The sequence below is a fragment of the Coregonus lavaretus genome (genome assembly GCF_964263955.1).
Source record: "Coregonus lavaretus genome assembly, chromosome: 26".
Classification (NCBI taxonomy): domain Eukaryota; kingdom Metazoa; phylum Chordata; class Actinopteri; order Salmoniformes; family Salmonidae; genus Coregonus; species Coregonus lavaretus.
The window spans coordinates 37,688,234-37,713,965 of NC_140013.1; the positions used below are offsets into that span (position 1 = coordinate 37,688,234).

Genomic DNA, 25,732 nt, shown 5'->3' on the forward strand with positions numbered 1-25,732 from the left:
ACAAAATCTTAAACAAACATAGACGTCTATGACATCAGTGGACGTGGAAATCAAGGCCGGACTGCACCAAAAAAAGACATCCAAAAGGCATCAGCGTCGGTCTGTGCATACTGAGGTGTAGCCTACAGTGTCGCCTGAAATCGAATTTTATGAATGCCCATCAATGTTGTAGGCTCACCGTTTGTAAAACAGGCCGGTGCATTGGCTTCATTAGTCCTGATTCCTGTGACTAATCAATTTGGCTATTTAAGCTCTGAATATCAGCCACCCAACTTTATCAGGAGGATTTATCCTGAGCCTATTTGCAATGTGTTTACACAGCTCTTAAAAAATTGACGTATACAAACTTGAACACTCACAACGGGATGAAACTCCTCGACTGAGTAGCCTGATTGTCCATTTGACTTTGACCTGTCCTGTTTTTAGGATATGTTGTTTGTTAACATGTCAGCGCATTTTTTATTTGATTGGGCGCCATTTAGGTTAGGCTATTTGATCTGAGAAACCTGCATGATATAAAGGTTTCCGTCTCATTACATTGCCATACATTTTATCTCCAGCCTGTTGGCTACAGAAAAGGCCACATACTCTTTCTACCATATCCTATATCTGCTACATGAATGTTGGTGAGCGCCGCAGCGATGCGTATCTCCAACAGCACCCTGGAGAGGCGCTCTGGGAATGGACAAGATCAATATTTTGTGTCCCTGCCTTTAACAAAGTGGGCACTGCTTATCACAGGGCGGCATCAGCGCTCACCTAAAAAGCCCATATCAAATCAAATCAAATCAAATTGTATTTGTCACATGTGCCGAATACAACAGGTGTAGACCTTACAGTGAAATGCTTACTTACAAGCCCTTAACCAACAATGCAGTTTTATGAAAGAATACCATATGCCACTGGTTGAGATAAATTGTCATTGTTTTGGGGCAGAATTATTTTAGGTTTTATGTGTTGTTGGAGGTGCATTTTAGTCAGTTTATCTCAGAAAATGTCGCTTTGCCTAATCCTGCCTAATGAGCGGGCCGGCCCTGGCAAGGAGTATGCAATTGAGATTCTCCCATAGGCTCGACCCTATGAGCAAAAGAAATAGAGCACTTTTATACGTTGGCCGTAAGATGGCGCTGCGGTCAGCATTCCATCGCCCAGAGCTCAGTGTAATAATATCCGTGCTGGAACAAAGAACTACTTAACCAGACAGTCATGGGAAAAACCATAAGAGTCATTGTGCATGAGAGAAAATGCTTTAATTAACGTTGACACATAATTCACAAACACAACACTCACGACCCCGCACTAATAATCACTTCATTAAATACACTGGCAGTGGAAACACTACATGTTCTTGTTAAACTTTGTGAAAAGTAAAATCTCTCAGCGCTCCAACGGTTTACACGGTCCTGAGCTATTATTATGTATTTCTGTCCTCGATATCTGTGTTCTCCCATCGAAAAGGAAATGCTTTTTCTGCCCATTCCCGAGGGGCTATGACAGCCCTTATACCCCGACTAGTCCCGCCCACGCCTGGTCTATCTCATTCTCAGGCATTTGCATGTAAAAACATAAATCACAGAAAACTAAATTCTGTCAAAATAAAGAATACAGCAACAGTTCGGGATTACAGTGAATTATGAGTTTAGGGCAAGCCGCGTGGATAAAGCGATGGGAAACAGCCTGGAATATGGGGGAATCTATGGAAAAGCTACAGAGTTGAACAAGTTGAAGGAGAAAAGTTTGGGCAAACCTTAGCCCATTTTCTTCGTGCATGGATGCGATTCGAGAGGACATGTAAGGTCAGAATGCAGGAGAGTTCTCTCACTTTGTTTACTGCATAATTCACTCTCGTTTTAGTGTAAACACTGGCCTCTTGTTTTAAGACTCTTAAGTGGAGTAGAATGAAAAAGCCTTTCCAGCAAATTGTGTCTAAAAGTGTAGCCTATTGTACTAGCTAAATTGAAAAGGGGTGAAAGACTAGCCACTGCGAAAGAAAAAGTGCTTTACCACAATGAATTAACAAAAGGAGAGAAACTAACAAAAGAAAGACATGCACAATGGCAGAAAAGGAGAAAGAGAAGGTGTATCGCAGTGTCTCTTTCAAAAAGTTTGAAAGTTGGAGCTCAAACAAAAGTCGCTGTGAAAATCAACAAAACAAATCAAAGGATTTGGAGGGCAGTAGCGGAGCCCTTCCCCCTCCATCTACGGCTGTGGCAGCGGCAGAGAAAGCGCTGCCCTCGGCTATGCGTAGTGTTAGCGTGTCAAGGAAAGTTTCCAAAATCTCCGCTGCCAGCCTCTCCACCGCAGAGCTAAAGAAAGCCTCTTCCACTCCTCTCTCCTCCATTTCTCCCTCTATTCGCCAACTAACTGAAAAGTTCAGTAGCACTAATTCGGCTCGGACGCACGGAGCCCCGAGCCCTGGCATTAACGTGGCCGGGAAAAGCACAACTTTACCCCGATTTAAAAGCAGCAGGGGTGAGATATCCCCGTCTCGGAAGTTATTCCATGAGGACAGTGGATATTTACAAGTTACTGACACGGTTGTAACAGAGTCTCCGACTGACACTAAAGTTCAGCAACAAAAGTCTTATTCAGGCACAGACTCGGTCTCTGGGTCGGATTCGGATAGAAATCAAAAATTGATTTATACTCGCAAATCTGCTCAAGGCAGCAGCGTTGGGACCGATAAAAGAGATTATTCCCAAATTGATCCGTCTATCTCTGATAACAATAACTGCAGTAAGACTTTGAATGCTGAGGATGATGTTTTTGTCAGTGCAGCGCCTGCCTGCAAGTCACACAGGAGCTATTTCCCAACTCACCATGGAGATCCTCCTGTTCATGTTGACCTAACCAACTGGCCCAGTGTCACGAAAATCAGAGAGCTTTTTGGGGACAGGCACAGAAAGAAGCACCGGTCCACCTCTGATGCAGAGGATTTAAAATCTGCTGACTACCTCCAGCACTCCGCCAGCTCTAAAGAGAACTCTGTATCAGACAGAAGCGACAGGCAGTCTCCCAACAGCCTAACCCCTGAAGCCAATTGCCTCTCACTGTCAGACAGACACCGCAGCAGGGCTGCCTCCCTGGACAGAGAGAGGAGACACCAGGGCATGGACTCAGCCTTTCACCCTGACCAGCACTACTCAGACGAGGCAGAGATTGAGCCAGCCAGCACTAGTATTAGTAGAAGTGGTAGGTTTCTTAGGGTGGCCCAGCCATCAAACACGCACAGAGCCCACAGCCCCAGCAGTGGAGGAGAGGGGCCTGAGACCTGGACATCTAGTCGGAACTCTGACACTCCACCCTCTGTCCTCGCCGTTGCCCCCACCCCCCCACCTCGGAGCAGCTCCGTGGGCCTCTCCTCCTCCCGTATCTGCCCCTCTGTAGAGCAGCGGCAGAGCCAGGGGGCCGGGCAGCCCAGGGATAGTTTACATTCCTCAAATAGCTCCTCCAGACCGGTGGCCCCTTCCTCTGATAGAGCTTCAGCCAGGGCAACCATCACAGCCCGCTGGAGGTTCAGCTCAGGAGACGAAGAAGAGGAGTACCACCGAGCAGGAGGAAGGAGCGCTCCCTCGTTAGGTGTCAGCGGAGGTTACCTCTCCCGTGGAAAGAATGGTTGGTGGGGTGGAAAGGTCCTCGGAAGGTCTTCAGGCAGTGAAGAGGACAGTCCTGCATCACTAGGACCCAGCCGAGACACCATGAGACGCCGTTCACTGAGGAAGAAGAAGAAGAACAGTGAGGTTGCCGTAGCAACGGGGCGAGATAATGGCGAATCAGACGACAGCGACGACGAGCAGGCAGGTATGATGGAACACCTGGAGAGACACCAACAGAACACCGCCGCCACGGCAGAACAGACTGGGAGCTCTCGGAACCGGCTCAGAGAACCCGAAGGCTCTAGAACCCGTGCAGCGCAGAGGGGACGCAATTCCACTCCTAACCAGATGGGGGCGCAGGAGAGCTACAGACGCCAATACACCTCAGGGGGGCCAAGGACATCATCTCCCTTGACCACGCCCCTCACAGGGGTATCACGGGTGTCAAAGGTCAACATCTCATCATTTATTTCGAGTCCCGGTGGCTCGCAGAGCAGCAGTAGATACTCTAGCACAGAGACACTGAAAGAAGAGGACCAAGCTAGCTATGCTAATAGAAGGGCTAACTCTAACACTACTACTACTACTACCACCCCAGGCAGTGTGGTTGGTGCATCCTCCTCCATGCTCAGTAAGACCTACCACGGTAACTTCACCATGTACCGCTCCCCCAGCTTCGGACACGGGGATAACTTATCCCGCACCCCTGTTAGGGTCTGTCCCCGCGTTCTTCCCACTGTCAATCCCCCATCTCCAGCCACAGGGGACACTCGAGGGGTTACTAGGGAGGAGACTACAGTGTTCAGGCGGTTGCTAAGTGGTGGCGTAGTCGGTGATACGGACAGGAACAAGATGTCGATGTCAAATCCGGATATCGCCTCGGAAACAATGTCCCTCCTCAGCTTCCTGAAAAGTGACCTATCAGAGCTCAGAGTTCGGAAGACGGACAGGTCAGGGTCAGGGGTTACTGAGGGGTCATCTGCGGTGTACAGGATGGGGTCAAGAGGTCTCCACCCAGGACTCCGCCCTTCATTAAAGGACCTCACTGCAACTCTCCGACGCGCCAAATCCTTCACTTACTCTGATAAACCAGTAGAGAGGCAACATTCAGACGGGTCCTCAGCCAAAAGAAGCTCTTCTGAGCAACGTCTGGATCTAGACGGAGAGCGTGATGGAGGGAGGGGGGCGGTGCCTGACAGAGAGGTGGCGAGTGATGGAGGGGACTGCAGAGCAGGGGGTTATGGGGATGAGGAAGTGATGCCCATGCCGCTGCAGGACAGGTATGTCCAGGAGGCCAGACAGGTGATCAGAGATATCTGCCAGATGAGCGCTCGCGAGGATGATGAAGATGTGCTAGCGACAGATTGCACTGAGGATGAGGGTTTCAAAAGAAAAGAAGTGGAGGAACAGGAGATACATGAGAGGGAGGGAGGTGAATTGAAAGATGAGGAGAGGAGAGCTAGAGAGGCTGAGGTTGACATTGGGGCAGCCTCCATTTCAGGGGAAAAAGAGAAGCGGGAATGTGAAAACAGAGATCTAGAGAAGTGCCTACAGAAGGGAGATTCTGAGGAGAACGTGTTTTATGATCGATCTGTTGATGAGCTATCGGGTCACGAGTCGAGCCTCACAGATGAGGGCATAGTCACAGAACCAGAGACTGGACTGGGTGACCCTGAGAGGTTATTTGTGGGGTCAGGTTTAGGATCATCTTTGGCCAGAGATGTGCTGGGTCAACCCCTGACTGTCTGGAAGCAGTCTGCTCTGCATCAGGAGGAATGGCCAGGGTTAAACGAGGGAATGAGAGAGGGATCAGGGTTACACGCAGGAGCGGGTAAGAAACGAGAGAACCCTGTCTCTGTTCCTGCCCTTGGGGCTGAGACTGAGAGCGTTGCTGTAGTAACAGAGATGAGCGGCATCAACAACAACAACAACAGTACTAGTGGGAGGACCAATGTATCCCAGAGTGCCTCAGCCCCAGGACTTGAGGCTCCTCCCACCCCGAGCGCTATCCGCCGCCGCCGTAAATTCTCCTCAGCCGGTAACACAGGCTCTGACTCCAGTAACGGCAGCAATGGGGAGTCGAACGGGGATCCTACTGTTTACCGTTCGCTAAGCGACCCCATGCCTCACCGGCGCCGCTCTGTGTCAGAAGAAGGGAATAACAGTTTCTCTGTGGATAGTAACCTGCTGGGGTCGCTCTCTCTCTCCTACAAGGGGGCAGGAGGAGTCGGAGGAGGAAGTGTCCCAGAGTCGTCCTCTGCAGCCGATCTATCAGAGTGCACGGGCAGCGCTGCCAGCGAGCTATCGGTGTGCAGCGACGGTGGTCTCCGTGACGATAGTCTCCGTGACGACTACAGCAATGTGATCCGGAGCATTGTTGCCGAGCCAGGAGCAATGGACAGATTGATGACGGATGACAAAAACAATGGGAAAGCCACGAAGAAGAAGTCCTTCTCAGACCCCAGTCGCCGTGGTGATGGCCCCCTGCTTGACGAATCAGGGTTCAAAAGTCACCATCACCCCAACGAACCAATCAGTGAGCTGGATCAGCTTGGTCAGATCCCGCCCTCCAGCAGTGAGCCAATCCTGAGTGAGCAGAGAGATGAGCTGTGGGAGCTCGGAGATGAACGTGGACGCCCATTATGTAGTCGCCATGGCAACAATGAAGGTGGAAAACTCCGCTCCCAATCAGAAAGGGAGCTGCACTCCTGTCTCCATGGTGATGACACAGACGGAGGGGGACAAGGGGAGATATTGAACTTTGACCCCAAACTAGCGGAGGTTCTATCTCCCAGAATGGGCCGGCGGACCTCCAGGAAACGCCCCAACCGGGTCATGCAAACAGCATCAGAGGAGCTGGACCACTCGGAACCAGGTCCGGAAGACCACGGTCCAGAGGAGAGTCAGGCTCAAGACCAGACTGATCTCAACCCCCCACTGCCCCCGCCCCCCCCCAAATCCAAAGCCATGTCTAAGCACGTCCGCCACGCCAGCGAACCTGCCACCTTCATCCCCATCTCCCCACCTCCACAGCCCCAGCGAGCCCAGGCGGACCCGCCTGCCCTGCTAACCGCCTCTGAACCCTCCATCCTGGGTAAGCCCACCGGTGAGGAGGCCCCCTCCCTGGAGGATGTGACCAAGCGGTATATTCTGGCTCTGAATGCTCCTGGGGGCGAGGGGGAGCCGCCTGGGCCTGGGCCTGGGTCTGGGCCTGGGTCTGGGCCTGGGTCTGGAGGAACGGTGCCTGTATCAGACGGGTCTAACTCCAGCCCAGCTGCTCCTACTGGTGCCAGAGAACCCAGACTGCAGAGGAAGAGCAGCGAGGAGCTGACCACACCAGCCCCACAGAGAGCCAAACCCAGAGTGGTGAGTAACATCGCCAACGTGTGTCTGGTCAAAAGTGTGTTTTCATATTGCAGGAGAGGAGGCTGAATATTTGCTGTTGTCATGGATGAAATCCTCTGGGAAATCAACACAGCTAGATGGAGTTATGTTGTGTTCTGACGTGTATTTACTATTCATACTATGCTGGTAATGATGAGTTGAAGGAGGGGCCCTTTTATGAATCATGTTGCAAAGACATCAGCTCAACTTTAAAGAGCTGCGCCATGATTCTGTGAGTGTTTGTGCGCTTTTCGTGCGTGAGAGCATGCGTGCATGTGTATGTGTGTTTACTCTGTAGAATGTTATAGTGATGGAGTGTTTGGAGCAAATGTGGAGGACAGTTTGCCAAGCTCCTTATCTCTATAGCTCTGGGGGAGAGAAACTGCTTTTGGGGTAGAGAAACTGCTCTGGGGGAGAGAATCTGCTCTGTGATAGAGAAACTGCTCTGAATATGGCTCTGGGGTAGAGAATCTGCTCTGGGGGAGAGAATCTGCTCTGGGGGAGAGAATCTGCTCTGGGGGAGAGAAACTGCTCTGGGGGAGAGAAACTGCTCCGCTCACTGTTTCTTCCCGAGCCTTGTTGAGTGCTATTTGGTCAACACACACACAGGCTCTCCACAACTAACACACACACACACACACGCAAAAAACAGGCCTCTAATGCCATGACCATACTCCAATGGTTATTTTTAGAGTGTATTTGTTAGCAGAAACATCAAACAGACTTACACAAGCGTTAAACAAAAATTGTTAGAACAAATGTTAAACAAGCATTGGACTGGGCACATTAGCTTCTGGACTAGCGCCTGCTGTTAATAGTCTGGGCAATGCTCTGCTCTACTTCATTTACCTTTTGCTTATGATTGTACAGTCATGGTCAAAAGTTTTGAGAATGACACAAGTATTGCTCTTCACAAAGTTCGCTGTTATGATATATTTTTGTCAGATGTTACTATGGTATACTGAAGTATAATTACAAGCATTCCATAAGTGTCAAAGGCTTTTATTGACAATTTACATTAAGTTTATGCAAAGAGTCAATATTTGCAGTGTTGACCCTTCTTTTTCAAGACCTCTGCAAACCGCCCTGGCATGCTGTCAATTAACTTCTGGGCCACATCCTGACTGGTGGCAGCCCATTCTTGCATAATCAATGCTTGGAGTTTGTCAGAATTTGTGGGTTTTTGTTTGTCCACCCGCCTCTTGAGGATTGACCACAAATTGTCAATGGGATTAAAGGTCTGGGGAGTTTCCTGCCCATGGACCCAAAATGTCGATGTTTTGTTCCCCGAGCCACTTAGTTTATCACGTTTGCCTTATGGCAAGGTGCTCCATCATGCTGGAAAAGGCATTGGTCGTCACCAAACTGTTCTTGGATGGTTGGGAGAAGTTGCTCTCGGAGGATGTGTTGGTACCATTCTTTATTCATGGCTTTGTTCTTAGGCAAAATTGTGAGTGAGCCCACTCCCTTGGCTGAGAAGCAACCCCACACATGAATGGTCTCAGGATGCTTTACTGTTGGCATGACACAGGACTGATGGTAGCGCTCACCGAGTCTTCTCAGGACAAGGTGTTTTCCGGATGCCCCAAACAATCGGAAAGGGGATTCATCAGAGAAAATGACTTTATCCCAGTCCTCAGCAGACCAATCCCTGTACCTTTTGCAGAATATCACTGTCCCTGATGTTTTTCCTGGAGAGAAGTGGCTTCTTTGCTGCCCTTCTTGACACCAGGCCATCCTCCAAAAGTCTTTGGCTCACTGTGCGTGCAGATGTACTCACACCTGCCTGCTGCCATTCCTGAGCAAGCTCTGCACTGGTGCTGCCCCGATCCCGCAGCTGAATCAACTTTAGGAGACGGTCCTGGCGCTTGCTGGACTTTCTTGGGCACCCTGACGCCTTCACAACAATTGAACCTCTCACCTTGAAGTTCTTGATGATCCGATAAATGGTTGATTTAGGTGCAATCTTACTAGCAGCAATATCCTTGCCTTTGAAGCCCTTTTTGTGCAAAGCAATGATGACGGTTCGTGCTTCCTTGCAGGTAACCATGGTTAACAGAGGAAGAACAATGATTTCAAGCACCACCCTCCTTTTTAAAGCTTCCAGTCTGTTATTCTAACCCAATCAGCATGACAGAGTGATCTCCAGCCTTGTCCTCGTCAACCCTCTCACCTGTGTTAACGAGAGAATCAGTGACATGATGGCAGCTGGTCCTTTTGTGGCAGGGCTGAAATGCAGTGGAAATGTTTTTTTGGGATTAAGTTAATTTTCATGGCAAAGAGGGACTTTGCAATTAATTGCAATTAATCTGATCACTCTTCATGACATTCTGGAGTATATGCAAATTGACATCATCAAAACTGAGGCAGCAGACTTTGTGAAAATTAGTATTTGTGTCATTCTCAAAACTTTTGACCACGACTGTATGTGACTGTGGGAGCTGATAACCTAATGGCTATAGTACAGCCATACAGTCAACCCCTGCTGCCTGTAGGCCTAGTCCTTTCCCCTGCTGCCTGTAGGCCTAGTCCTTTCCCCTGCTGCCTGTAGTTAGTCCATATCCCCTGCTGCCTGTAGTTAGTCCATATCCCCTGCTGCCTGTAGTTAGTCCATATCCCCTGCTGCCTGTTGTTAGCCCATATCCCCTGCTGCCTGTAGTTAGTCCATATCCCCTGCTGCCTGTAGTTAGCCCATATCCCCTGCTGCCTGTAGTTAGTCCATATCCCCTGCTGCCTGTAGTTAGTCCATATCCCCTGCTGCCTGTAGTTAGTCCATATCCCCTGCTGCCTGTAGTTAGCCCATATCCCCTGCTGCCTGTAGTTAGTCCATATCCCCTGCTGCCTGTAGTTAGTCCTTTCCCCTGCTGCCTGTTGTTAGTCCATATCCCCTGCTGCCTGTAGTTAGTCCATATCCTCTGCTGCCTGTAGTTAGTCCATATCCCCTGCTGCCTGTAGTTAGCCCATATCCCCTGCTGCCTGTTAGTCCATATCCCCTGCTGCCTGTAGTTAGTCCTTGTCCCCTGCTGCCTGTAGTTAGCCCATATCCCCTGCTGCCTGTAGTTAGTCCATATCCCCTGCTGCCTGTAGTTAGCCCATATCCCCTGCTGCCTGTTGTTAGTCCATATCCCCTGCTGCCTGTTGTTAGTCCATATCCCCTGCTGCCTGTAGTTAGCCCATATCCTCTGCTGCCTGTAGTTAGCCCATATCCCCTGCTGCCTGTAGGCCTAGTCCTTTCCCCTGCTGCCTGTAGTTAGTCCATATCCCCTGCTGCCTGTTGTTAGTCCATATCCCCTGCTGCCTGTAGTTAGTCCATATCCCCTGCTGCCTGTTGTTAGTCCATATCCCCTGCTGCCTGTAGTTAGTCCATATCCCCTGCTGCCTGTTGTTAGCCCATATCCCCTGCTGCCTGTAGGCCTAGTCCTTTCCCCTGCTGCCTGTAGTTAGCCCATATCCCCTGCTGCCTGTAGGCCTAGTCCTTGTCCCCTGCTGCCTGTAGTTAGTCCATATCCCCTGCTGCCTGTAGTTAGCCCATATCCCCTGCTGCCTGCAGGCCTAGTCCTTGTCCCCTGCTGCCTGTAGTTAGTCCATATCCCCTGCTGCCTGTTGTTAGCCCATATCCCCTGCTGCCTGTAGTTAGTCCATATCCCCTGCTGCCTGTAGTTAGTCCATATCCCCAGCTGCCTGTAGTTAGTCCTTTCCCCTGCTGCCTGTTGTTAGCCCATATCCCCTGCTGCCTGTTGTTAGCCCATATCCCCTGCTGCCTGTAGGCCTAGTCCTTTCCCCTGCTGCCTGTAGTTAGTCATTGTCCCCTGCTGCCTGTAGTTAGTCCATATCCCCTGCTGCCTGTAGTTAGTCCTTTCCCCTGCTGCCTGTAGTTAGTCCATATCCCCTGCTGCCTGTTGTTAGTCCATATCCCCTGCTGCCTGTTGTTAGTCCATATCCCCTGCTGCCTGTAGTTAGCCCATATCCCCTGCTGCCTGTAGGCCTAGTCCTTTCCCCTGCTGCCTGTTGTTAGTCCATATCCCCTGCTGCCTGTAGTTAGTCCATATCCCCTGCTGCCTGTAGTTAGCCCATATCCCCTGCTGCCTGTAGGCCTATTCCTTTCCCCTGCTGCCTGTTGTTAGTCCATATCCTCTGCTGCCTGTAGTTAGTCCATATCCCCTGCTGCCTGTAGTTAGCCCATATCCCCTGCTGCCTGTAGGCCTAGTCCTTTCCCCTGCTGCCTGTAGTTAGTCCATATCCCCTGCTGCCTGTTGTTAGTCCATATCCCCTGCTGCCTGTAGTTAGTCCATATCCCCTGCTGCCTGTTGTTAGTCCATATCCCCTGCTGCCTGTAGTTAGTCCATATCCCCTGCTGCCTGTTGTTAGTCCATATCCCCTGCTGCCTGTAGTTAGTCCATATCCCCTGCTGCCTGTTGTTAGCCCATATCCCCTGCTGCCTGTAGGCCTAGTCCTTTCCCCTGCTGCCTGTAGTTAGCCCATATCCCCTGCTGCCTGTAGGCCTAGTCCTTGTCCCCTGCTGCCTGTAGTTAGTCCATATCCCCTGCTGCCTGTAGTTAGTCCATATCCCCTGCTGCCTGTAGTTAGTCCATATCCCCAGCTGCCTGTAGTTAGTCCATATCCCCTGCTGCCTGTAGTTAGTCCATATCCCCTGCTGCCTGTAGTTAGTCCATATCCCCTGCTGCCTGTAGGCCTAGTCCTTGTCCCCTGCTGCCTGTAGTTAGTCCTTTCCCCTGCTGCCTGTAGTTAGTCCATATCCCCTGCTGCCTGTAGTTAGTCCTTTCCCCTGCTGCCTGTAGTTAGTCCATATCCCCTGCTGCCTGTAGTTAGTCCATATCCCCTGCTGCCTGTAGTTAGTCCATATCCCCTGCTGCCTGTAGGCCTAGTCCTTTCCCCTGCTGCCTGTAGTTAGCCCATATCCCCTGCTGCCTGTAGGCCTAGTCCTTGTCCCCTGCTGCCTGTAGTTAGTCCATATCCCCTGCTGCCTGTAGTTAGTCCATATCCCCTGCTGCCTGTAGTTAGTCCATATCCCCAGCTGCCTGTAGTTAGTCCATATCCCCTGCTGCCTGTAGTTAGTCCATATCCCCTGCTGCCTGTAGTTAGTCCATATCCCCTGCTGCCTGTAGGCCTAGTCCTTGTCCCCTGCTGCCTGTAGTTAGTCCTTTCCCCTGCTGCCTGTAGTTAGTCCATATCCCCTGCTGCCTGTAGTTAGTCCTTTCCCCTGCTGCCTGTAGTTAGTCCATATCCCCTGCTGCCTGTAGTTAGTCCATATCCCCTGCTGCCTGTAGTTAGTCCATATCCCCTGCTGCCTGTAGTTAGTCCATATCCCCTGCTGCCTCAAGTGTATTTATTGGGTGTCGTGTGTGTGTTATTGTCGTTAGGTATCACTCAAGGAAAGATTGTTCTCTCTCTACAGACACACAAACATTGTGGTTTAGATCTTCTCTGGAATGTCTCTCACACACACTTTTCCTGTGACTATAAAAACGGTTTTATCTATCTTACATAGCTTTGTTATATTAAATTACTCTTTGTTACAAGCACTGTTGGCTTGTCTTTAGGAAGTTTTAGGTGGGGGGGGGGTTGCTGTCCCCCCGCTTTGGAGAAACAGTAAGTTGTTGTGGGTACTGATGTGTTTGATAATTGCCAGGGCCGCTGGGGGGGTTGTGTTGGCCTGGGAGATGTCTGAGCAGTGTCTCTGTCTGTTACTTCCATGTAAGCTCATGCTTTGATTTAGGAGGAGAGGACAGGCAAAAAAGGGATTGACACTTTCAATTGATCCCAAGTAGAGTGCACTGCAGACAAGGGTCTGTGTCTCCTATGCAAGGAGAGGTGTGTGTGTGTGTATGTTTAAGGGCAAGGGAGCTCTTTCCTTTTCTGGAGGCTGAAGAACAACTCACCTCCCTATAGTGTACTAGGGCTGGGAATTGCCAGGAACCTCACGATACGATATTATCACCATACTTAGGTGCTGATATGATATGTAGAGCGATTCACATGATTCTATATGTATTGCGATACTGTGATTTTATTGCGATTTGATGTTCCAAACATGCTAAACATAATATTGATTCCTCCATCACTAGCAGTGTGCACTACACCTGCCTCTCTCTCTCTCTCTCTCTCTCTCTCTCTCTCTCTCTCTCTCTCTCTCTCTCTCTCTCTCTCTCTCTCTCTCTCTCTCTCTCTCTCTCTCTCTCTCCCCGCTTCTCTCACTTTCTCCCATGCCCCCTCATAGCTTTAGACTCCTCATAGCTTTAGACTCCTCATAGCTTTAGACTCCTCATAGCTTTAGACCCCTCATAGCTTTAGACTCCTCATAGCTTTAGACTCCTCATAGCTTTAGACTCCTCATAGCTATAGACCCCTCATAGCTTTAGACTCCTCATAGCTATAGACCCCTCATAGCTTTAGACTCCTCATAGCTTTAGACTCCTCATAGCTTTAGACTCCTCATAGCTTTAGACTCCTCATAGCTATAGACTCCTCCCACTCTGCTTTCTGTGCCTATTTTTTCTTCTTTCTTCCCCCTCTCGTCTCTCTCTCTCTCAGAGCATTGCTGTGAGATGAGGTCATCTCCTTCAGGCTTCATGAGACAAGATTTAGCCAGATATCAGGTACAGGAACATAGAGAAACGAGGGAGAGGAGGGAGGGAGCAGGGGAGACAGGTGAAAGGACTTGGGTGGAGAAAGACGGGAGAAGAAAAAGAGAGAAGAGCAGTGAAAAGAAGAGGACATCTGAGCCAGAATAGAGTTGCAGAGAGAGAGAGAAAACCCAGCCCCCATGGTCTGAGATGTTTTCACAGGCCACATTCCTGCTGCCTGTCCATCTATCTTCCCTCTGCCCTGAACCCTCCGGGAGTAAATGCAGGTGTGTGTGTGTGAGTCGATGTCAGTGCGCAGTGTGTGTGTGTGAATGTATGAGCGACTTCCTTTTGTAGTGTACTTTAGGCGAGGGTCATATTTACACAGGCGTGCGTGGGAGTGATAGACCTGTCACTAACAAAAGATGGGAAGTCTTCTGGTCAATATCACACTCTCTCTCCTTCCTCCCCTCTCTCTTTCCCTACATCTATCTCTCTCTCCTAACTTATTTTAGGCTTTCACTGCAGCTGATGCTTACACAGTGCACACTGATGAGCTTTTAGGAAGAGCATGTCATGGCATGGCCCACACCAGCCCCTTAATTTAGGAAGAGAGGAGCACAGAGACTGTTAGAATGACAGAAGGAAGGGGCTGGATTTTTTCACAGGTAAAGGAGTGAAGGAGATGGGGAGAGAGAGAGAGAGAAAGGAGGATCTAGAGGAAGCAGGTAGTCAGAGGGGGACATAGGGGTATTGATGTTTTGAGACTTGTATAAGGTCAGACGGAGAGAGGGCGTCATCGTGGATTAAGGCTAAGAGAACACAGTGTTTAGATCATCAGATGTATTACTTATTTTATCAGACCACCCACCTAGAATCAACCACTGCTCTCGCTCTCCTCCTCAAGCTCTCTTTTCCTCTCTCTCTCGCTCTCTCTTCATCACTCTCTCTCTCTCTCGCTCTCTCTCTCTGTCTCTGTCTCTCTCTCTGTCTCTGTCTCTGTCTCTCTCTCTCTCTCTCTCACAGAGCCCCCTGTGTAGTCCCCTTCTGAGAACCCCCAGGCCTTGACTCACACACACGGAAACCTTTCCATTTCTAGACAGCGGTTGTGTTGTGGTCTGTACCTCTCTCTGAGCCCCAGAGGAGATGCTCTGGTGGGGACCTTTAGTGTGGGAGGACAGGGGTGGGGGTTCAGCTCACCTAGGAATGGAGAGAGAGGGGGATGAGGAGAGAAGGCACTAGAGATAGAGGGATGATGGAAAGGAAGGAAGAGGATAGAGATGTGGCTAAACAGATGAGACTGCAACCAACTAGTTCACCATTTCCCATCATGCCCTTGACCCTGGACCAGAGGGGATGTTGGGTAAAAGTTTTTATACCCGCCATTTTGGAACCAAATAACAAAGTTACATTCTAGTAAGACTGCGCATGAGAAAGCTATTGTCATGGAAACTTTGGTACCAACAAGAAAGGATAGTTATTTGTTTTCCAAACTCTCAATAGTTTACTGTGAATTGCTGGATCTAAAGGTTTGGGAAAGTTAGCCCCCCTGACCCCCCGACCCCCCCATCTCCACCCTTCTGTAATGTTGCCATGGTTTCCGCCCGGGCCTCAGTAGTGCAGATCTCAGGAGACTAGAGCATATGGGGCCAGAACATCCTCTGTCTCTGTGCTTCCTGTCCTCAGGACACACCCCCCCCCCCCCTCCTCTATCCATGTCACCCTCAAATACACAGACAGGCTGGCGTATTGTTTTTGGGACCAGGGCAACACAAATGTTTTGTGTTCCGCTGTAAGAGCGGGGCTGGGGGCCTATTTTAAGGACGGACTCATGGGGTGAGAGGGGGCCTATTTTAAGGTGGGACTAGATCTGGTAAAGGGAACCTTACATAGAGGATAGAAACTGTCCAATGTCAACAAAGCAGAGAGAGAGAGATCAGAACATATATATATAGTGGATCTCTCTCTCATTATGTAGGATCCACCCTGGGTAATTACAGAGCACTTTGCTTATGTAATGAAAGTATCTCTCTCTGAAACAGCACTTTCTAGCAGAGCTGCCGTCTCACTTTTTAGCAGAGCTGCCGTCTCACTTTCTAGCAGAGCTGCCGTCTCACTTTCTAGCAGAGCTGCCGTCTCACTTTCTAGCAGAGCTGCCGTCTCACTTTCTAGCAGAGCTGCCGTCTCACTTTCTAGCAGAGCTGCCGTCTCACTTTCTAGCAGAGCTGCCGTCTCACTTTCTAGCAGAGCTGCCGTCTCACTTTCTAGCAGAGCTGCCGTCTCACTTTCTAGCAGAGCTGCCATCTCACTTTTTAGCAGAGCTGCCATCTCACTTTCTAGCAGAGCTGCCATCTCAGCTCTGTTTGTGCTTGCATGTAAGAAGGGTTCAGCAAACCTTTCTTTATGAACGTGTGTTTTATTCATGATGAAGAAACACCCCTCTTCCCTTAGTGATGTGGTTGAATATTTGTTTGTGAGATCTCTGTCATGCGTGTGTGTGGTTGTCTTTGTTGTAGTAAAGTGTTGTGTTTAGTTCAGCTCTGGCTCAGTGACTAACAGCTCAGACTCAGAGGAGAGATGTCTAACAAGCACAGGACCAACCACACGTCTGTAATGTGGAATGTACCTGTGTGCTGTGTGTTTAGTAACTCACACACAGTGAATAGACGTCCAGTCGCCAGTCCTGAGTGATAGGCTCAAAGACCTGTTGCCTACTCCTCTCCTCACACACAAAGACGTGTGTGTGTTCCACCACTGCACAGGGCATAGCTCAGAGCGTGGTCACATTCAGAGATGCATGCACAAACAACAAGTTCTGGGCTCAACTGGTTCTGTGGGTGGACTTGAGCAGCTCTGCTCCGTTCTCCACCTCCCCCCTCCAATCCTTCCCTCCATGGCTTCTGTCCGGCGGTTAGCTTCTTTCGGCTCTTGTTCCCGCTATGATTCCCGTGTCCAGGAGAATAGCAGGAAGGCCATGTCAGAATGGCTGCTGGGCTCTTGGAGCAGGACTCAGGGTGAGGATGAGGAGGAGAGGAGACTGGAGGAAGGGCCACGGCCCAGAGCAACTGTTCAGGTTTGATACGTGTCTGTCTGTCTCTCTCACCCTCTCAACCTGCCATTACATCACTCACAACATGTGGATTACATCATCTGAAAGCACTTTGCCTGTTTCGGTGTTTTTGTGTTTGGGGTCAGGGTGTGTGATTGGGGTCAGGGTGTGTGATTGGGGTCAGGGTGTGTGATTGTGGGCATTTGTGTGGCTGTGTAGCAGGCTGATTGTGTAGCCTGTGTGTTAGTCTGTGTGTTTGTCAGATGCCAACCTCAGTGTTTGGATTAAAAAGGAAAGCAGAACATTCTTCTCAAGCTATAATGGTCCTGGAATAGACTGACCTAACTAACCAACAGACAAACTGTGTGTGTGTGTGTGTGTTTGAGCCTGTGTGTGTTTGAGCCTGTGTGTGTTTGAGCCTGTGTGTGTTGGCCAGAAACCCTGTGGGGCCGAATTAAAGAATGTTTGGGAACAGAGGGGACACCCTCGGTACGACCCCCTGCCCCTGTCTCTATCCTTAGAGCGGTATCGAGGGGTACACACACACACACACACACACACACACACACACACACACACACACACACACACACACACACACACACACACACACACACACACACACATCCCTGGCCAGACTGGCTGTCTTTGGGTGAGACAGAGTTCAGTGCGTCAGATGAGGTCTGGGGAAACATAATGATGTGTTTTCTCTCTTCTGTCCCAGTCCTTTCATGCTTTCTCTCTAGGCTCTCTGCTCCCTCCCTCCCCCTCTCTGCTCCCTCCCTCCCCCTCTCTGCTCCCTCCCTCCCCCTCTCTGCTCCCTCCCTCCCCTCTCTTTATGTGTTTCTGTTTTTTCCACTAAATTGATGGGGATCCAGAAGAGGCTTTGGTTAATGACTGGGTTCTTAGTCCTCTGATTACACACACACACACACACACACACACACACACACACACACACACACACACACACACACAGTCTTAGCCTCCTTAAATTACAGGTTTTCTCTGTCACACACTCAGGTTGTTGACCCGTTATCTCAGGTCTCTGTCACACACCAGGTAACACTGACCTGAGGTCACCTGAGCCATACACATACTGTACACCAAGAGTTCACTTTCCTCAAACCACAAGCACACACACACACAGAGGGTGTGTTGTTTCTCTGTCCTCTGGCTGTTCCTTTAGCCATTCATCCATCAGGCTCTGTGGAACATTCACCGGCCAATCATAATAGCCATAATGATCGCCACGGTAATGATGATAACCACCGTTTATGTGAGGATCTGAGGGCTGTCTGTCCTGCAGTGTGTGTTGGAAGAACCTCTGAATTCTTCAACCCTATTACACAGCCCTCATCGTGCATTGACAGCTGGTGGATTGTGGTTTTGTGATGCTGAAATGGACTGCCATTACATTACATGGGGAGTCATAGTTTTTGTGTGTCTTGTAAATGGAGCTTCACACTGGTTCAGGTTATTGGGTTCATTCATGCACTGGTTTCTTCAAAGGGTCACTTCTTGTACTCAGGACCAAAATGTGTGCTTAGGGGCCTGCCGAGTGGCGCAGCGGTCTAAGACACTGCAGTGCTTGAGGCGTCACTACAGATCCGGGTTCGATCCCGGGCTGTGTTGCAGCCGGCAGCGACCGGGAGACCCATGAGGCGACACACAATTGGCCCAGCGTTGTCCGGGTTAGGGGAGGGTTTGGCCGGCCGTGATGTCCTTGTCCCATCGCGCTCTAGCGACTCCTTGTGGCGGGCCGGGCGCTTGCACGCTGACACGGTCGCCAGTTGTACGGTGTTTCCTCCGACACATTGGTGCGTCTGGCTTCCGGGTTAAGTGAGCAGTGTGTCAAGAAGCAGTGCGGCTTGGCAGGGTCGTGTTTCGGAGGACGCATGGCTCTCGACCTTCGTCTCTCCTGAGTCCGTACGGGAGTTGCAGTGATGGGACAAGACTGTAACTACCAATTGGATATCACGAAATTGGGAAGAAAAAGGGCAAAAAAAAAATATATGTTCTTTGTTTTTATTTTCCGGTTATGACTGCTATTTTCAACACGTGTGATAATTTAGCTATTAATATCCATCCACATCCCTGACAGCCAATTTAGTGCAGCATGGAAAAGTTACTAATTCCTGAATGAGGCATGAGTAGACAAAAACATTATGATAAGGATATGTCAACCCCCCCCCCCTAAAAATAGCCTAAAATATATGTATCTGTGTTCTTACCCATGCAGTAACCTTGGAGGGAGAAACCATTTATCCAGCTCTGGGGGAGGTATGCTAGAATCAAGGCAGATATAATTTATTTTTCTCTTGTTTCATCTTTCAATCTTTGTCTCTCACTCTCCTCTCTCTCACTCTCCTCACTCTCCTCTTTCCCTCCCTCTGTCTTTCTCCCCCCTTGATCCTTCTCTTTAGTTATTTTTGATTAGATATTTATCTCCCCCACAGCTATATGTGTGTGATGTGTATTGCTGTTTAAAGGGGTGCTGTGTATCTGGTGTGAGGTAGGACGAAGTTGCCCCAGGACACTGATCTAAGGTCAGTTTTGCCTTACCTCTCCTAGGTATATTATCGGATTTGGGGAGGGTAAGCTGATCTTAGATCTGAGTAAGGGTAACTTCATCCTACTCTGTCTGGTGTCCCTCCCCGATGCTTACAGTAGGAACCATAATTAGCTCTTCGAGTACTCTATTGAAAAGGCAGGGCAGGAAGTGGGTGGGAGGAATCATTAGACCGTCGCGCAGTACCTTTTTAAGTTCCTCTAATGTCCCCTCTGTTGTCATGGGCTGCAGGTTGATGTTGGCGGTTAGTCAGCCACCCGTGTGTGAGATGTCTTTTATAACTGGGAATCTTGCCGGTGCTCTCCGGTTGGAATGTGTTGACATCAAAGGAGGGAATGTGAGGCTTTGGAATATCAGGACAATTCAACAAAACCAGACAGATTCCTCCCTTCTCCTCTTCTCCTCTCCTCCTCTCCTCTCCTCCATTCTCCTCTCCTTTCTGTATTGTTCTCCTCTTAACTCCTCCTCTGCTAACTCCTCTTTCATCATTCTAGTCTCTCCTCTTAACTCCTCCTCCCTTCTCTCACCCTCTTTCTACTCCTCACCCCTCCTAAACCGTTTTCTCTCCTGTTCTTTGTGTCTCTCTACCTTCCTCCCCCCTATCTGTTTTCTCTCTCTCCTCCCTCTCTCTGTGTTTGTATCTTCCCTCCCTCCCACTCAGCTCACATCTGGTCCTCATTGACAGACTGAGCAGTCTGCACCCATAAAAGACTAGGAGACTGAGCCCTACACTACACTCTCTCTGTGTTTGTGTATAGAGGGTAGACCCAAATATCCTCTCCCCCCTCAGAGGAATAATAAGACTTACCAACCCTCCTTAAATCACACAACCCCAGTCTAGAAGGTGGTATAAATATAGCCAGCAGCTCTATGACATTACTCAGAAAAATAAGACAAGGAAAGTTCTTGTGAACAGAGGTTACCTGGAATGTGTGTGTGATATACGGAGATTTAAGTATTGTTATTCCTCCTCCAAGGTGGAATAGAATGTGTGCACAACAGAAAAATAACAGTTTGATATATGAGGGAGAAATAGACTGAGATGTCATGATGTTCCCTTGACTTCTCAGAAGTTATTGTTGAACTATGGTGTGACGGAAGAGAGAGGGAAAGGCACAACAGCTACAATGTATTGGTCTGTGATGGCTGTGCGCTGCTCTAGTATGTATGCACTGGAGTCACCTGATCATTCTTATCTATACACACACACACACACTCTCCCTCTCGGCTTCATTTTCATTTACACTTGTGTCTGTATGAGAAAAAGAGAGAAACAGTTCATTGTTTCATAAGGGCTGGGAATTACCAGGGACCTCATGATACCATATTATCACCATACTTAGTTGCCGATACGATATGTATTGAATTACCAGGGACCTCATGATACGAAATCACCATACTTAGTTGCCGATACGATAGGTATTGCGATTCGATACTGTGATTATATTACAATTTGATATTCCAAACATATGACTCACTATATGTCTGTTGCAGAGAGACGAGAGAGCATGAGAAAGAGTTGATCAGTCATGGAAGCTGAATATATTATTTAAAAAGATTGAGAACAAGCTATAGGATGAAAAATACTGTCGTTTTGGCGCAGGTACAGCCGACTAGCGCTAGTTAACGCTACCTAGCAAAACATAAATAATATAAAGATGTATTTATTTTTACAAATCGATACTTGGAGTCAAATATCGTCCAAAATAATATCGCGATATGTAACTGTATAGATTTTTTCCCCCCATCACTAATGTTCATACCTTCTATGACCTGCTAACCCTGACCAATCACAGGTGAGTATTTACCACCCTAGAGGTCAGGGCTCTGCCTCACCTTTGACCTCTGACCTCACAGCCATGGCACTATTGGAATACCAATGCTCCATCCTGTCCTCTTCCCTCCTTTTCTTGGAGTAATCACTCATCTAACGTGGAGGGATACTAAGGTTTAGAAGAAAGAGTGTTTGGGTCAGGGTGTTGGACTGTGCTCTCTGGCGTAGTTAAAGAGTAAGCCATCGTGGGGGGGTTGTATGTGTTACTTTAAGCAGTGTTACATTGTCATTTAGCAGACACTGTTATCCAGAGCGACTTACAGTTAGTGCATTCAGCTTAAGATAGCTAAGTGGGACAACTACATATCACAGGCATAGAAAATATATTTTTCTTCTCAAGTAGCTATCAGTAGAGTCAGAGCTAGAAGGGGGGAGGTGAGGAGGATTATTTAAAGATACTGTTTGAAGAGGTAGGGTTTCAGATGTTTTCAGAAGATGGGCAGGGACTCTGCTGTCCTAGCTTCAGGAGGAAGCTGGTTCCACCATTGGGGTGCCAGGACAGAGAAGAGCTTGGGCTGAGCGGGAGCTGCCCACCCATAGGGGTGGGAGAGCCAAGATACCTGATGTGGTAGAACGGAGTGCTCGGGTTGGGGTGTAGGGTTTGAGCATAGCCTGAAGGTAGGGAGGGGCAGTTCCTCTTGCTGCTCCGTAGGTAAGCACCATGATCTTGTAGTGGATGCGAGCTTGGACTGGAAGCCAGTGGGGTGTGAGGAGGAGCGTGGTGACGTGAGAACTTGGGAAGGTTGAAAACCAGGCGGGTTGCAGCGTTCTGGATAAGTTGCAGGTGTTTACTGGCACAAGCGGGGAGCCCAGCCAACAGCAAGTTGCAGTAGTCAAGACAGGAGAGGACAAGTGCCTGGATAAGGACCTGTGTCAAGAAGGTCGTTCTGAGAGCGATAACGAGAAAGTTGATCAGAGATTGCACGCTCAAGTGTTTTGGAAGAAAAGAAAGAAGGGATACAGGTCTGTCGTTTTTGAAGTCAGATGAGTCAAGTTTTGGTTTCTTGAGGGGAGCGACTCTGGGCATTTTGAAGTCAGAAGGGACACAGCCAGTGGTCAGGGATGAGGTGAGGAATGGGAGAACGTCTCCAGAGATGGTCTGGAGAAGGGAGGGGATGTGGTCGAGCTGGCAGGTTGTCGGGCGGCCAGACCTCACTAGTCACAGGATGTCACCTGGAGAGAGAGGGGAGAAAGAGGTCAAGGCGTAGGGTAGTTCTGTGTGAGTGGGACCAGTGGACTCAATAGGCTGAGTGAATGAGTAGCGGATGTTGTCAATGTTCTTTTCAAAACGGTTGGCAAAGTCGTACGCAGAGAGGGAGGAGGGGGTGTAGGATTAAGGAGGGAGGACAAGGTTGAAAATAGTTTCCTAGGGTTAGAGGCAGAAGCTTGAAATTTAGTGATAAAAAGTGGCTTTAGCAGCAGATACAGAGGAAGAGAAGGTAGAGAGGGAGTGGAAGGATGATAGGTCCTCCCCGGGAAGTTTAGTTTTCCTCGATTTTTGCTCAGCTGCCCGCAGCCCTGTTCTGTAAGCTCGCAATGAGTCACTTAGCCACGGAGCAGGAGGGGAGGGCCGAGCCGGCCAGAAGGAAAGGGGACAGTGCGAGTCATAGGATGCAGAAAGGGAGGAAGGTAGGGTCGATGATAGGATAGAAGAGGAGAGAGTATTGGGAGAGAGAGAGCAAAGATTATGACGGCGCTTGACCATCTGGGTAGGGGCTGAGTGGTTAGGGTTGGAGGAAAGGGAGACAGAAAAGGAAACAATGTAGTGATCAGAGACCTGGAGGGGGGTTGCAGTGAGATTAGTAGGCGAGCAGCCTGTAGTAAAGATGAGGTCAAGCGTATTGCCTGCCTTGTGAGTTGGAGGGGATTGGGAAAGGCTGAGGTCAAGAGGCAAGGAGGGGAAATAAATAAATCGAAGGAAGACGTCAGGAGGTTGAAGTCGCCAAGTACGAAGAGCAGTGAGCCATCGTCAGGAAATGAGCTTGTCAAGCTCATTGAGGAACTCTCCAAGAACACCTGGTGGGTGATAGATGACAATAATGTTAAGCTTGAGTGGACAAGTGACAGTGACAGCATGGAATTTAAATGAGATGGACAGGTGAGAGTGGGAGAAAATAGAAAATATCCACTTAGGAGAAATTAGTAATGAGCCACCACCTCGATGACCAGATGCTCTCGGACTATGAGAGAAAACGTAGTCAGATGAAGAAAGAGCAGCTGGAGTAGCAGTGTTCTCTGGGGTGATCCATGTCTCCGTCAGGGCCAAAAAGTCAAGGGACTGAAGTGCAGCATAGGCTGAGATGAACTCGGCGTTCTTGAACGCAGATCGCCAGTTCCAAATGCTGCCAGAGACCCGGCATTCCACATGGGTTGTGCGTGCAAGGTACACTAAATTAGAAGTATTGTAGTCAAGGGGTGGGGAGCATCTGTAAAGCCTACAGGGAGAGGTGCGAACAGGTATAGAAAACACACACATAGTTGCCAAAGCTGCAAAAATGAGATCTGAAAATAACTAGGTAAGATATTCAAGAGAGAGTGGTGTGGAGCCTTCCTCGAACAACTCGGCAGAACAGTCTTTGTTTCGGCGACAAGACCGCCGCTTACCAGGGGAGACTAAAGTACTAACACTAATTGCTAATTGCCTAGCAGAGGTGGAGAGCACACCACCCTGTACTAATTGCGGATTGCCTGGGAGAGTGAAACCACTCCCCCTCAAATACAGCTACTGATTAACAAAACAAGTCACAAATTGCCCTGCCTCTTGATCCTGGTTGATTTGTCAACAACTATCTGCAAATTATGAGCAGTCAGCAGTTCACACACCAAGTAGGCCTCCAACTGCTCTTAAACGCTAGTAAAACTAAATGCATGCTCTTCAATCGAAAGCTGCTTGCACCTGCCCGCTCGACTAGAATCACTACTCTCGGCGGGTCTGACTTAGAATATGTGGACAACTACAAATACCTAGGTGTCTGGTTAGACCGTAAACTCTCCTTCCAGACTCACATTAAGAATCTCCAATCCAAAGTTAAATCTAGAATCGGCTTCCTATTTCGCAACAAAGCCTCCTTCACTCATGCTGCTAAACATGCCCTCGTAAAACTGACTATCCTACCGATCCTTGACTTCGGCGATGTCATTTACAAAATAGCTTCCAACACTCTACTCAGCAAATTGGATGTAGTCTATCACAGTGCCATCCGTTTTGTCACCAAAGCCCCATATACTACCCACCATTGTGACCTGTACGCTCTCGTTGGCTGGCCCTCACTACATATTTGTCGCCAAACCCACTGGCTCCAGGTCATCTATAAATCTCTTCTAGGCAAATCCCTGCCTTATCTTAGCTCATTGGTCACCATAGCAACACCCACCCGTAGTATGCGCTCCAGCAGGTATATCTCACTGGTCATCCCCAAAGCCAACACCTCCTTTGGCCGCCATTCCTTCCAGTTCTCTGCTGCAAATGACTGGAACGAATGCAAAAATCTCTGAAGCTGGAGACGCTTATCTCCCTCACTATCTTTTAAGCATCAGTTGTCAGAGCAGCTTACCGATCACTGCACCTGTACACAGCCCATCTGTAATTAGCCCACCCAACTACCTCATCCCCATATTGTTATTTACATTGTTATTTATTTTGCTCATTTGCACCCCAGTATCTTTATTTGCACATCATCTTCTGCACATCTATCACTCCAGTGTTAATACTAAATTGTAATTATTTTGCACTATGGCCTATTTATTGCCTTACCTCCATAACTTACTACATTTGCACACACTGTATATAGATTTTCTATTGTGTTATTGACTGTACGTTTTGTTTACCCCATATGTAAATCTGTGTTGTTGTTTTTATCGCACTGCTTTGCTTTATCTTGGCCAGGTCGCAGTTGTAAATGAGAACTTGTTCTCAACTGGCTTACCTGGTTAAATAAATTAATAAAAATAAATTTAAAAAAGACAGTCAGCACTTAAAGTAGATCGTCCTAGCTAGCAAAAAGACCGTACTAGACCACAACAGATAAAGACAAAATATTATGCTTATCACTCCTGGAGATATCAGGAGTCCTCTAGCTATAGAATGAAGCACACTGAGATGGAGCCTGAGAAGCTGGTTATAGACGCTCAGAAAAGAGGTGAAACCACTCCCCCTCCAATACAGCCACTGATTACCAAAACAAGTCACAAATTGCCCCGCCCCTTGATCCTAGTTGATGTGTTAACAACTATCTGCAAATGATGAGCAGTCAGCAGTTGTAATCAGGGCCAAGCTGTAGCCTGATTTGAGGTCATGGGGTCAGTCTGAGCTCTTAAGCTGCAGGCCAGAAAGCAAAATCTCTCCGAAGATGGTGGATATATATGAAGATGTCCCACTCAGGCCATGTACTATTGGAAAATAATTGTCACAGTTCCAGTCTGGTTAAGGGGTGCTGCCAGTGCGTTAGCAGCTGGGTCTGGTCTGCTTAGTTCATTGACTGTATGAACCAGATAAAATGAGTGAGTGTCTCCTCCCATTCTTTCTCTCAGCTCTAACACATATGGAAAAAGCCTGCACACTTTTTCTCCTCTTTCTACATAGGTATTTTTCATTTCAGTTGACTTCTGGGGGCTTAGGGATATTCTGCCTCACTGTCTGGATGGGTTTTTCATGGGGGTAATTGTAGGGGGTGGGGGTATTGATGGGGGCAGAGCTGGAGATATGGGTTTGTG

At 48.8% G+C, this 25,732-nt stretch overlaps 1 protein-coding gene across 1 annotated transcript in view; it reads left to right on the plus strand.

Moving 5' to 3' along the window:
• Positions 1–2,054: 2,054 nt before the first annotated feature.
• LOC311101903 (rho guanine nucleotide exchange factor 17-like) overlaps positions 2,055–25,732 on the plus strand; it is a gene marked incomplete at its 5' end in the record, with an annotated part of 98,728 nt that continues 75,050 nt past the window's right edge. The window contains one exon of the mRNA XM_084143138.1: positions 2,055–6,962. Coding sequence (XP_083999264.1) covers positions 2,055–6,962 — 4,908 coding nt within the window. The remainder of the gene's footprint in view (positions 6,963–25,732) is intronic.